This window comes from Mesocricetus auratus, unplaced genomic scaffold (genome assembly GCF_017639785.1).
Source record: "Mesocricetus auratus isolate SY011 unplaced genomic scaffold, BCM_Maur_2.0 Super-Scaffold_100009, whole genome shotgun sequence".
Classification (NCBI taxonomy): Eukaryota; Metazoa; Chordata; class Mammalia; order Rodentia; family Cricetidae; genus Mesocricetus; species Mesocricetus auratus.
In genome coordinates, this window is record NW_024429193.1 from 48,619,629 (window position 1) to 48,633,564 (window position 13,936).

A 13,936-nucleotide genomic window follows, 5' to 3' on the forward strand; every position below is an offset into this window, starting at 1 on the left:
ATTGTTTTGGAGGCTGTTCTGGAGCTCTCTCTTTAGGCCAGGCTGTCCTCGAACTCACAGAGATCCACCTGCCTCTGCCTCCCGAGTGCTGGGATTAAAGGCGTGTGCCACCAACGCCCGGCTGTGGTAGCCCTTTTTATACTCTCTCTATTGGCTGTACTATGAATTCTTCTGGTAGTAGTCAATACTACTTACTTGTGTGTGTGTGTGTGTGTGAGGGTGCATACTAGGGATTGAACCAAAGTCTCATGCATGTTCAGCACATGCTGTACATCCTCAGCCTCTTTAGTTTTTGAGATACAATCTCACTCATTGGCATTGAAGTCATTCTATAGCCCAGGCAGATCTCAACTTGTGATCCCTCTGCTTTAGCTTTTAAATAGCTGAAATTACAAGCCTGCACCACAAAACCCAGCAGAGTTTACATCTTGTACCAGACTATGGTAGTAGACTTGTATAGAATGACGAAGTTGTGTCATAGAATGGAGTTGGCTCATTTCCTTGTCAAGAAAATTCTCTTGAGTATTTGTTTTGGAGAACTGGTAACCATTACTCGTACTTTACTATTACATGGGATCCTGTTTTGGCCCCTACACATTTACTTATTTTGTTTTCTTTTTTTGTTTGTTTGTTTTGAGGTGGTTTCTCTGTAGCTTTGGATCCTGTCCTGGAACTCTCTTTGTAAACCAGGTTGGCCTGGATCTCACAGAGATCCACTTGTCTCTGCCTCCCCAGAGCTGGGATTAAAGCATGCGCCACCACAGCCTGGCTACAGATTTATTTTCAAGACCTATGTTCATGGAGTCTTTTTTAAATGTGCTTTTTTGGGGGTGTCTGTTTAGTGCTTGCCATCTGTAGCTCTCTGAACCAGATAAAGTATTTTTGATTGTTAGGGTATTTTCTACTAGTATATTTTTCCATCCTCATTTTTGTCACAGATTGTTATAAGAAATTAAATGGTATTTGTGAAGCTTATGTACTCTTTTAGTGGAAATGATTTAGCAAACAGTAAAAGGATTCTTGTCCACTTTTTAAAAATAAGAATGTTTTTATATGCACAGTGATAGTTTAGGTAATTCAGTGGTCATCAAAGGTAGATGTTTTTCGAGACAGGGTTTCTCTGTGGTTTTGGAGGCTGTCCTGGAACTAGCTCTTGTAGACCAGGCTGGTCTCGAACTCACAGAGACCCACTTGCCTCTGCCTGGGATTAAGGGCATGCACCACCAACACCCAGCTTCAAAGGTAGATTTTTAATTGCCTCTTCTGTCACATATTGTGTAAGCTCTGTCTGTAGAGTTTCCTCCTTCCATAATTGTTAATCCGAGCTTGACCCTAGTAATTAGTTTGTAGAAGATCTGAATAACACGCTTAAAGTAGTGCCACCTGCTCTTCAGCTTTTTTGTCTGGAATCAATGAAGATTTAGCTGTTTTTTTTTTTTTTTTTTAAATCTTTCTCAGCTCTCTTCCCCCTGTTTTGAAAGAGGATCTTGTTACATAGCCCAGGCTGGTCTGAAACTCCTGTGTGTGTATATATCTTCCTGATTGATTCCAAACTTGTGGCCACCTTTCTCTTCCAAGTGCTGGGTTACAGGCTTGTACTAATGTCTACCTATAATCTCACTGAATATAGTTCTTCTAATTTTCTTAATTTAAATGCCATTTTCTAATGAATAAGCTGTCAAATAGTTATTATGTGGCTGACATAAATGTAAATATATGAGAGCTTTTGTTTTAATCTTTTTGTGTTTTGTTTTCATAAGGTCTTACTATCTAGCTCAGGCTTTCCTGGAACTCTGGAGTCTAGGGTTACAGGTCTGTGCCACCTGTAGGTTTGATTTAACTCATTATATTAGATTTCAGGAAGTTTTCTTTAGCAGGAATAAAATTACCATGTTTTTAAAATTTGCCTTCACAGTATATTTAAAACCATTTTTGTTACTATGTATAGATGCTATTAATTTCTCTGTGCTAGATTTACTCTCCCCCTCCCCCATCATTCTGTGATACTGAAGATTTAATATTTTTCTGTCCCTTTGCTGAGTTTCAGGGTCTCTCTCTCTCTCTTTTTTTTTTTTTTTGGTGGTTTATTGGTACTTGGGATTGAACCTTGGGCCTTACACATGCTAGTACCCAGCTAGTCTCAGAATATACTTTTTGCCAAGCAGATAGTTTAGTCTGTTGACTTGTTGTGTTCATGGTTGACTGTACCAAGTAAAAACCAATGTATATTTCATCTAGTTACCTAAATGATTTGGATAGAATATCCCAGAACAACTACATTCCAACTCAACAAGATGTTCTTCGGACAAGAGTGAAAACTACAGGCATTGTGGAGACACACTTCACCTTCAAAGAGCTATACTTCAAGTAAGTTACAAGCCTTTTTTGTTAGCAGTGTTCCTTGGTTTAGGAACTTAATATATTTATTGGCCATTAGCTTAATGCTTCATCTGATTGAGCCCACACATTTTTTTTCCTACTTCAGGTAGCATCATATTCATTTAGAGGAAATTGAATGTAAAATTAATTAACAATTTACCTATCATTAGAATTAATCATGTAATTTCTAATTTGTGTTAGTTCACATTTATTTTCAAGACTTTTTTCTTAGTTGCCAAATAGGTATTGACTGTTGTTAGAAGGATTGCAACAGTACTGAATAGGTAGAAAATATCTTTCATAGATGGCTTGTTCTGCCATTGTGATACTAAAGTAGAAATATTTTCTTAGCAGCATCATTCCTCTTGCTGGTCCCCTTTCCAGTTAAGTTTAATGAGGCGGAGCTAAACTTGGCTTGGCTTTTGTATTGATGTATGTGCAGCATTGTGCTCAATTAAGTTTGTAGTGCAATGCAGATTAGGCCTGGGAATAGAGGTGTTTTACAGTGGTTTGATAGCATAAACAGCCATTGTTTTAGAGGACATTCTAGTGTTTTAAAAGAATTTTCTTTTTTTTTTTTTTTTTTTTTTTGAGACAGGGTTTCTCTGATTGTTTTGGAGGCTGTCGGTCCAGCCTGGCCTCGAACTCACAGAGATCCGCCTGCCTGTGCCTCCCGAGTGCTGGGATTAAAGGCATGTGCCACTTAAAAGAATTTTCTTATAGCACCAGTAATTCTTAGAAAACGCCTCCACTTCTCTTTTTGTTAATGGTCTTTTAAAAATACTAAAACTGTTTTTAGTTCCTTTTTCTGTTTGTGACCTTTGAGGTTGGAAATAACCTTTTTTCCTTCAAGGCATGATAAATTTTTTTTTTTTTTTTTTTTTTTTTTGGTGTTTCGAGACAGGGTTCTCTGTATTGTTTTGGAGGCTATCGGTCCAACCCGGCCTCGAACTCACAGAGATCCGCCTGCCTCTGCCTCCCGAGTGCTGGGATTAAAGGCATACGCCACCACCGCCCGGCTGCATGATAAGTTTTTAAGAAGTTACTTGCTTACGATTATGTGTGATATGTGAAAGTCAGCATTATTTCATACAAAAGGAACCACTACCTTAGATCCTCAAATGAAGAAGTTCACACAGGACTAAAACACTAGTACTAGTTGAGGTATAGGAATCTTGGGGCTGGGGGTGTTAAGACAGGATTTCTCTGTGTAGCTTTGGCTGTCCCATAACTCACTCTGTAGTCCAGGCTGGCTTGGAACTCAGAGACCCACCAGACTCTGCCTCCCAAGTTCTGGGATTAAAGATGTACACACCACCATCCAGCAAAGTATTGTAATATTTTTGTTTGTTTGCTTGCTTGCTTGTGACAGGGTTTCTCTATGTAGCCTTGGCTGTCCTGTAACTCACTCTGTAGACCAGGTTGGTTTTAAACTTAGAGATCTGCTTGTCTCTGACTTCTGAGTGCTGGCATTGAAGGTGTGAGCCACCACCTCCCAGAAAGGTATTGGAATCCTAACACACTAAACTGGATTTGGAACCTGGTGAATGGTTTTAGGGTAAACTGGCTGCTTAAGTACTGGTGATTTAATTAACAAAATCAGCAGGAACTATATGGATTACCTGTGAAGCCATAGGAATGAGATGCTTCTTTGTGTATTATAAAATTAATAATTCAGTTCTAATTAAATACCAAGACCAATATTCAGTGTGGGAAACATTTCTGGTTGATATCATAGATTGATCTTTAGCAAGGTAACTTTCTTTCTAAGCAAGCGTCAGTAGGCAAGTCAGATTAGTGCCACATCCACTTTATTATTGGCATGTAGATATCTGATTATGAAGTACTATCACCTCTCCTTTTCCTCTTCTCTCTAGGCAAAACCACTATCCATTTATTCAAACATTTATTGAGCATCTACCATATGCAAGGCATTGTGTAATTGCTTACTTGCCTCTCAGTTATGAGGTAATGTTTATAAAATGTTGATCTGTTAGTGAATAATACTGTGTTACTATGTACTAAAAGCCAGCATTGGGAATTTATAGCATTCTCTAGTTTTGTGGACTTATAGGCAATGGGATGTAAAGTGGAATTGTTGGTGTACTAATATGCCTCTCTTTGAAAGATTTGTATAGTGAAATGTTAGTCTTTCTAAAATCTTCAGTACGACTCTGAATTAAGGCCAACTTGTGATTATATCATTTAGCTGTCATGTAAGACCAAAGGTTGCAAAGAACTGCAAGATCTTCCAAGAAAGAGTTGGATCAGGAAGAGATAGGATGTATATTCACTTCAAACATAATTAGAGAAATCATGGGAACCTTACTTCTCTTAATCTGTAGTGGTGAAAAATCCCTGGAAATTTAGGCTCTGAGTTGCTGAAGATTTCATTCATTAGACCAGTGTAGCAAATACTAGCCTTTAAAAACTTTACCATTGCTATCAGATACAGATCTTGAGAGTGTGTGAGCATTTGAATGCTGATTCCATCAGACTCAGGTATTGACGAAAAGACAAATTAGGGCCACTGTTCCTGTCATAGTAGGAGGTAACCACAGCACTGTTGACACAAACTTAGCGCTTAGAGGTCTAAAAGAAATCTGGAGTAGACACAGTGTGTGAACAAGTGAGGCTTTGCTGTTGCTGATTAGGTTCAAGCAAGGTAAGGTGTTGGAAATACTGGTTAAGTTTATTTTTGTGATAGTCTTGCTGTGTAGACAGGCTGGCCTTGAACTTGCCATTCTTTCTCAGCCTCCAAAATGCTAAGATTATAATCATTGCCCCCAAACTTGGCACAGATTTTAAGAAAAATCATTGATCAAATTCTTAGACTCCTAGAATAAAATTGAATTTTTTTCTATAATTTTCCTTGTATAATTCCATTAACACAAGGCAGATAAACTTAGGAGTCAGAATGCAAGATGGGTGTGCAGAAACAAGCCAGTTTGAGCGGCAGCATAGTGGGGCTGAGGAGTCTATAGAGACTGGAGTTAGAGTGCCAGATGGCCTCGGGTAGTGGCTGGCACCATGGTAAACACTCAGCAAACACTGGTTGTTATGGCTGCAGTTATCTTAAGCCGCACTGTTCAGCTCTTCGTTTATCCTTTCTTTTCCTTCCTTCCTTGAATCCATTTTTAGTTCTTAACTCCGCTGACATTTGGCACATCCAGTACATGTTTTGAAAGGGAGGGAGGCTCGGCTGTGGGCTCTGCTTTTAGCCACTGACAATTATTTAGACACGTTTGATTTGATCCTTGTCTTTCCTGTTATAAATGGGTTTGAAAGTGTGATAACGGGGAGGTTCTTAAACATGACAGTCTAGGGAGAAATATGAATGTGAGTTTGCTGAATCTGTGCTTTCTTTCTTTACTCAGAATGTTTGATGTAGGTGGCCAAAGATCAGAACGAAAAAAATGGATTCACTGTTTTGAGGGAGTGACAGCGATTATCTTTTGTGTGGCCCTCAGTGACTATGACCTTGTTCTGGCCGAGGATGAGGAAATGGTATGTTGAAGCTTTGGATCCACCATACATCTAGGAAACAACGTAACTCAGGAAGATGGGTTGCTCCCATTTGCTCACAGAAATCAAAACTTAATGCCTTTTATTTTCTTGTCAGTGAGGTTAGATTCCCTAAACCAATTGTTCCATTCCCCATTTGCTCTTGGTAGCCACATTATGTGGACAGGACCGCATCTTGTCAGGCATCCCTTCTCTTCCCTAACCCCAAGAATTATACAAATCACGGTTGACTCAGCTTCAAGTTATACTAGAGCCTGTCTTCCATAATTCATTTTGCTGCCCTAAGACCTGGGTATATAAGTGAATCTGCTTTCATGTTGATGCTAACCTGTCGTAACCCTGTTTGTTTTTCAGAACCGGATGCATGAAAGCATGAAATTGTTTGACAGCATTTGCAACAACAAATGGTTTACGGACACGTCAATCATCCTCTTTCTTAATAAGAAAGACCTTTTTGAGGAAAAGATAAAGAGGAGCCCGTTAACAATCTGTTATCCAGAATACACAGGTAAAGGTCATGGGCTCTGTTGTGGCTGTGTCTTGGGTCAGCACTGATGGTTCACACATTCACTGACAGTGACCTCAGAATTAAGTGTCTGAGTAAGATCCTTAAGTTTAATTACTTCAGAGATTAGTGTCCTGGTTTTTTTGAGGAAAATGAAGTATAAAAATTAAATTTTAGCATATGTCCAAAGAGATACAAAAAATAAAATTTAAGAAACTAATATTAGTTCCACAAAGAAATTCACAAATAGCTTTATAATGTAAAATATATATTACCAGAAGTAGAGTCGATAGTTCAGCCCTGGTGGAGTCAGTGTGTTTTTTCTCTAGGGGCAATAGCAGTTATGTGAGTTATTAAAAGGATGCTGTGGAAGTCATGGGTAGAATAAAAGCATATCGAGAGGGAATTGCACGTAAGACAGTATGGAGGCCAACAAGTGGCCTGGCTTGTTCTGAATATGGCAGCAGTGGAATTCAAAGCGGTAGAAGGAGTGAGGCCAGCCTTCTGTCCCCCACTGTGCCAGTGAGGAACTAGTGAAGAGTTTCGGTGGGTACGTATGGTTGGAACAGCGCCGTAGCAGTAGTGTAGTGAGATAGTAAGGTGGTTAGTCAGGGCTGTCTTAGGTACAAAGAAAACCTTTTGCTGAGAGCCAGGAGGTGCATCTTAGAAGCCAAGGGCAAAGATGCAGGTGGGTGTAAGAATGAAATTCATACTGAAATTGCTGCTGGCACCTCTCTAATGGAGTAGCCTTCATCTGTATCTCTTTTTCTCAACTCCATATTTATTCTTTCTTTTCTGTTCACTTACCAACTTTCATGGCTATTCGGTCATAAGATGGCATCACCACCATTTCTGTGCTCCTCCATTAAAACAGTGAGGCTGCACTGGGATTGCTTAACCTCAAGTTCAGGTTTCTAGGAAAAGACTCTGGTTAAAGATGGTAAAAAGCTGTAGACCAGTCAGTCACTTGAGATTAGGAATCACAAACTAGTAAGGCTGGCAGGACTGCACCACTGTCAAAGCTGTGTAAAGTCAGAGTTAGCTGTTTCCATGGAAGGGACTTTTGTTATCTGAGATGCGGTGTTCTTTTATAATCAGATGAAAAGATACAGCAAATGTTAGGAAATGAGAAGTCAAATGTGTCTGCACTCGTGTCTCAATTGGATGCTTTTGCTTGATCTGAACTCATATTTAGGAATGTTGGTTTAGCAGTATCTGTGGGACAACCAGATAGTGGTTATTTTTATGCTAGGAACATAGGGAAAGGTTAGGTTTTATATATACACATTTGAAAACATCAGTAATTAACATATTGGAGATCAAGGAAGTGACCAGAGAGATGCTATAAAATAAGGAGAGAGGGATATAAAATGTTCATAGGCTAAATAGGAAAAAAGAAGCAGAGGTGGGAGCCAGAATGTGACACACGCCTTTAATCCCAGCACTCAGGAAGCAGAGATAGACGGATCTTTGTGAGTTTGAGGACAGCCTGGTCTACAGATCAGACAGCCTCCAAAGCTGTAGAGAAACCCTGTACTGAAAAACCAAAATAAAAAATAAACAAGCAGGTGGGAAAAAAAGAATTAAGATTCAAGTTAACATAAATAAGCAAATTGTGGCATATGTGTAGAGTGTTAACTCAGTCATAAAAAGAACTAAATACTAGTAGGTGCTACATCTTGAATAAGCCTCAAAAACACTATACTAAGTAAAAGAATCCAAACACAAAAGCCATATAATGTACGGCTCCTTTTATATACTATATCTAAAATAGGCAAATCCTTAGAAAAAAAAGGAAGCATACTTTGGGGGGGGCATGTTACCTAATGATAACAAGAGTATTTTTCTCAAATGATATTTTCAAACTAGGATGGTAGTGGTTATATAATGTCATGAATATACTAAATGTTCTAGAGTAACATACTTAAAAAATGGTTAAATATATATTTGGTGAAATTTCCTTATAATTATGGGAGGCACTGGAAGGATTGCTCAGTGGTAAAGATCACTTTTTACAGAGGACTCAGATTGGTTCCCAGCACCCATATGATGGCTTATAACAACCTGTAACTTCAGTTGCAGGGAATCCAGTGCCCTCTTCTGGTTTTTGTGGGCACCTACACACATGTGCATGCACTTATACATAAAGTTAAAGAAACAAACAAACAACAAAAAAAAAAAACAACTCTATAGGGCACTGTTTCCCTCTTCCTGGCCCCATTTATGAGGGTGTCAGCACTGGCCTCACAATTAGTCTTAGATTTCTTTATCAGCATAGAAGGTTCTTCTTGGACCAGAGAAGAGATACTTGAGGGGGTAATTTAAACCCTTTGACTTTCGGAATGTTGAAAATGTCATCTGTTTAGAGTAAGGAGGTAAGGATTAGGTGTGCTTGTAGAAGGCGCACTTGTTGAGGGCAGGGAAAGAATCTTGACTAGAAAGGTTGACGTTGAGTGGCTCACTATACACACGGGAAAGATCCCTCACTCTCTTGCCATTTGTGAGCTTCAAGACTGTTTCCCACCGCCTCTGTTCTACAGTCCTGGGTTACCAGGCACCAGTATATGTTCTTACTGAATAAAATTCCCCTTTCTCTTGGCTGCCCTTTTAAATTTAGAAGCTTTCTTTCAGATTTCAAGAAACATGCTTTAGGGCACCTAAGTATTCTTCCTTTAGTTCTTTATTCTATGTAGTTGTTTTTTTTGTTTGTTTGGTTTTGGTTTTGTTTTGTTTTTCCAGACAGGGTTTCTCTGTGTGGCTTTGAAAGCTGTCCTGGGACTCTGTCTGTAGACCAGGCTGGTCTCGAACTCACAGAGATCCACCTGCCTCTGCCTCCCTAGTGCTGGGATTAAAGGTGTGCGCCACCAACACTCAGCTCTTTGTGGTATTCTCTTTTATGAGCTCCTCTCTCTTTCCCAGTCTTCTTTATGCACTGATTTGATACTTCTTGTCATGCTTGATCTCACTGAAAATGTCTCTGGTTTATGGAAACAACTGCATGTTGTCTTTATAGATTACCTGGGTAAACAGGCAGTTTCTAAGTCTGTCTTAACTAAAGGCTTCCCAAGGCCAAAAGATGGTGTGGAAGGTAGACGACTAGTGCTAATTACAAATATTAAAAATAGGCATACTGTTGGTCTTCTCTTGCCCCTACTCCTTAAAAAGCAACAGCTCTATTGAAATAGACCTAACCCTAAGTGTGTTACTAGTTGTGCATAGTCATTCCTGAATCTCAGCACGGGAGGATGAGGGACGAAGTCATGGATGAGAGTGACCATGTGGCAAAGGATGTTACTAGTCTCCCACTTGTTTCCCATCTGCTAGTTTGCCTTTGCCTGGGCCTCTTTAAAATGGGAATGATTTTTAAATGAATGCTTTACCTTTTTGGAATCCTTATTTCAGATTCACTCCAAGGGGTAAAATGTGCCATTTTAAATAGCTTCATTCTCTAGAATCGGACCCACCGACTCTTCTAGCTCTTTGTGTACTGTCTAGATTTCTTTTTCAGCTGATAAATCTAAATGAAGAGGAAGTGAAACTTGTTACTTTCCTAATTCCGTGTGTGTGTGTGTGTGTGTGTGTGTGTGTGTGTGTGTGTGTCTGTGTGTGTCTGTGTGTCTGTGTGTGTCTGTGTGTCTGTGTCTGTGTGTTGGTTTTATTTTAGGCACAGTGGTAGTCTGTTTTCATGAAGATTCTAATGATTATAGAAAATCCTAATGACAATAGAAATGGAGGAAGAATTCTGTTTGTAATCGAATGTGTTGTGTTGCCTTTCTTAAGTAAATACTGATGGCCTAATTTAGCTGGGTGCAAGCAGCTGTTACAATTTGAGCTGACAATGTTGGTTGTGTGTTTCAGGTTCCAATACATACGAAGAGGCAGCTGCTTACATTCAGTGCCAGTTTGAAGATCTGAACCGAAGAAAAGATACCAAGGAGATCTACACTCACTTCACCTGTGCCACAGACACCAAAAATGTGCAGTTTGTTTTTGATGCTGTTACAGATGTCATCATTAAAAACAACCTAAAGGAATGTGGACTTTATTGAGAGGATGGCATTAGTAAAAGGTATAACTTTAGACAGCTTAGTTGCAGTGTTATGGTGGTGTCTTTTGCCATTGTAAATGTTTTTCTAATTAACAATGTTCTTCTTTTTTAGTTACTACAATGAGGAGTGTCGAGACCAGATATCACCTGCTGTCTCTTGGGTCAGCTACAAGCATGGCGGGACCAGGGAATGGCAGCAGCATGCAGAATCTTAGCACTCTTTAGCACAATCTTCTGTATTAGGGAATGTTTAGTTGGCATGAGATGTTCAAATCACACATCGGAATTGGAACAACTGTAAACTATGGTTGACTCATCAAGGCATCACTTGGATTTTATAGTCTCAAATGTTTAGGGCATATTGAAGTCGAGGTGCTGCTGCATTCCGGAACTTAAATATATAGCTCACCTTTTCCTTTTTAACAAATCACCTGTAGTTAATTTCTAAGGTTTTTCTCATCAAGAGAAGAAAAACTAAAAAAATCTTGTTTGCAAAAGAATCTTGGGAACTCAGTCTTAACTATGCACATGATGCGACCAGACATCTTGAAAATATTCCTCTTAGTAGGAACTGTTTGTTTTTAGCTCTTGGTATGCAATATTCCCATATTTCCATAATTAATTCTTCCTGGTTATTGGGACTACATTAATACAGCTTTTCTGACCGAAATTTATGTTACTGTTATGTTTAAAGTGCCATGATGGCTTCTAAACAACAGTTACTTTGGAGAATTCTACAGTATGCTTCTAGCTCTCATTTCTTTAAGCCTATGGTTGAAGATTAACCTTGTTTATGCTGATTACCAAATTACTAAATGAATACTGACGTAATATGATAAACTCCATTTCTTGGATACAGACTCACCCAGGATAGCTGTCAATTAGATGTGCAAACTGCTAAATTCAGACCAGTGACTTGCTGCTACATATCTACTAAATTGGCCACTTTGATTCTTGTCTGTTTGTCTTGGTCACAGAGAATGTTGTATAAGGTGCCCCTTGTTTTCCATCTTTGTGACCTTTGGTTTGGAGACATCTAAAGTGTGTCAGCAGTGCATGCTTTTCCTTTCAAATGTGGTGCCAAATCCCTGTTTGCCATCGTTTTTACTGTTGCAATGGTAATTGTAGTAGTGATCCTTAGTATGTTCTTTTTCTAAAACTTGCATTTTAGAACTTTTTTCCATTTTGTCATGTGTACAGATTTTAATTTGTTACAGCTGGCAGCAGTATTAAAACGGTGAGTAAAGAGTCCAGGATTGCTCTGCTTGTAACTAGTCCTTTCTGGAAATCCTGTCTTGTATTTCCCTTTGCTTTGGCCTTTGTCGGAGAGTGGGTTTAGGTAGAAGGGGGGTCTCTGAAAGTCTAGTTCTTCGATGTAGTAGTATTATCAAATCTAGGACTGAGAGCTTTATGTCCAGTCTATGTACAAGGGATATGAGTCATAATTAGCTTCCCAATTTACATTCTGCTTGTGCTGAGAGCTACAGTCCTTTTGTACAATGTATAGCAAATGTCATTAAACACTGAGTGGACCACTGGGGAATGGCAGACAGCGAATACATTTTGAGCATTTCAGATCAGTAGTTTGAGCAGTGCCTTTTGAGGTTCAGTCTTTCCGGATTGGATCCGTTTCCTCTTTTGATGTTACCTCTTACTCATTTAAAAAGGTTGGTGGTCAGAACCGCTTTGGAAGTGACCAGTGCCTTTGCTGGCAGCTTTTAAAATGTTTAATTCTCACAGAAAATCATTATTATGCAGACAGTATAACTATTATTTGACAAGCATTTCTTTAGGGCTAGGAAAATACCATCTGAAAGAAAGAAAAGCATTGATTTCAATCAGCAATGGACTTAATTCCCACAGTGTAGGGCTTCCTAAGTCTTACTCTGAATTTGTCTTTTCTTTGTTGTATTCTGTAATATAAAAACATCCGGAAACAAGAACTAGTGAAATGTTGTTTTCGTAACTTTTCTATACTTTGGGGTTAGTGAAATGGTGTTAATAATTAAAATGATAGATAATCCAAATTTAATTTTACTTTAGAATGCATTTTGTATTTTCATTTGAATCTGTCTATTTTTTAAACCTTTCTGTTAATTAAAAATACAAGTTCTCCACTTCTTTGTTTCTACATACCACTTTTATTTGCTTTCTGTTTACTGAAGACATTCTCACCATCCAGGTGCCTGCCTTTAGGACAGTTAGGAGGCAGTTTGAGTTTTCAACAATGACCTGTGGGGGAAAATCACCTAAAGCTGTCTGAAGAGATTTACTTCCTAGCTGTGGACTGTGAAAGTGTTTCTGTTCAGCTAGGCTTTCAAATCACTGCTTTATATTTTGAAGAACATTTCTTAGGCAGAGTCAGAGTGTGGGAGTTAATCCTATGAACCTGGAGGAAAAAAGATTGGTGCTTATAACTGAAGAAGCCAAAAGTTAGGCATTTCCTCTGGAAAATGCTGGAGTTTTGTGATAGATAATGTTCATTTTGAGGTGGCCAGACTTTTGGACCATCTAAGAAGTCAGCTAAGAAAATTAATGTTGAATTAATAAAACACAATAGACTTTAGCCTTGGGAGGATAGCAACCATAGCCTTTGTTATTGACAGCCACATTTTCTCCTGAGTGAAAGCTGGAGCAGATAGGAGAGATGGACTCTCTTTCCTTACCTAATCAGTTCAGGCATGTAATAGACTACACCTTCTACTGTGAAATTCCCCAAACCATTACTGGTGCTTATCACACACCCAGCTACACACCTACCTCCCCCCCATACACACACAGAATTACTGTTTAGAGCTACTTCTGTGAAGGGCAAGATACTTTAGAATCTAGATACTTTTGTTTTTTGGGCCCAATACTATGCCTGACTTGGTTTAATGCTTCTCAGGAATGAGATGACACCTGGGGTACATGGTTAATTTGTGCAGATTCCCTGACTAAACTGAACTAAATTAAATTTCACAAAGACATCCATGGAAAATATTTTTTGTTTGTTTGGTTTTGTTTTTTTGTTTGCTTGCTTTACTAAATTCCTTAAACAACGCTGCCAAAAGTTGAGGGCAACAGAACAGACTAATACTGACAAGAACACATGTATCCATTACAGAACATGCATAATCTCAAAGTCACTAGCGAGTGACAGGAATTTAGAATTCTTCTGGGTGTTAGGGACATGACTCGGGTTAAGAGCACTGGCTGCTCTTCCAGAGAACTTGATTTCAGTTCCCAGCACCCACATGGCAGCTCACAACCATCTGTAACTCCTGTCCCTGGGATTGTGACACCCTCTTCTTTGACACCAGGTACAAGTGGTGCACATAACATATATACAGGTAAAACACTCATACACAGAAAATAGAAATGTCTTACATTTTTTATATTTTCACACACACCTTTAAAGTGCCTTTCATACAAACTGTTGGTGTAAGGATTGGTGGGTCAAAAAACCTTCCTACATCTTAGGTGCAGAGTATTTAATT

General features: G+C 38.9%; 1 protein-coding gene across 1 annotated transcript in view; it reads left to right on the top strand.

Moving 5' to 3' along the window:
- Positions 1-13,437, top strand: part of Gnai3 (G protein subunit alpha i3) — a 39,751-nt gene extending 26,314 nt beyond the window's left edge. Inside the window, exons 5-9 of the mRNA XM_005076631.4 lie at positions 2,239-2,367; positions 5,757-5,886; positions 6,259-6,412; positions 10,268-10,478; positions 10,570-13,437. Coding sequence (XP_005076688.1) covers positions 2,239-2,367; positions 5,757-5,886; positions 6,259-6,412; positions 10,268-10,458 — 604 coding nt within the window. The 3' untranslated portion in view covers positions 10,459-10,478; positions 10,570-13,437. The remainder of the gene's footprint in view (positions 1-2,238; positions 2,368-5,756; positions 5,887-6,258; positions 6,413-10,267; positions 10,479-10,569) is intronic.
- Positions 13,438-13,936: the final 499 nt, after the last annotated feature.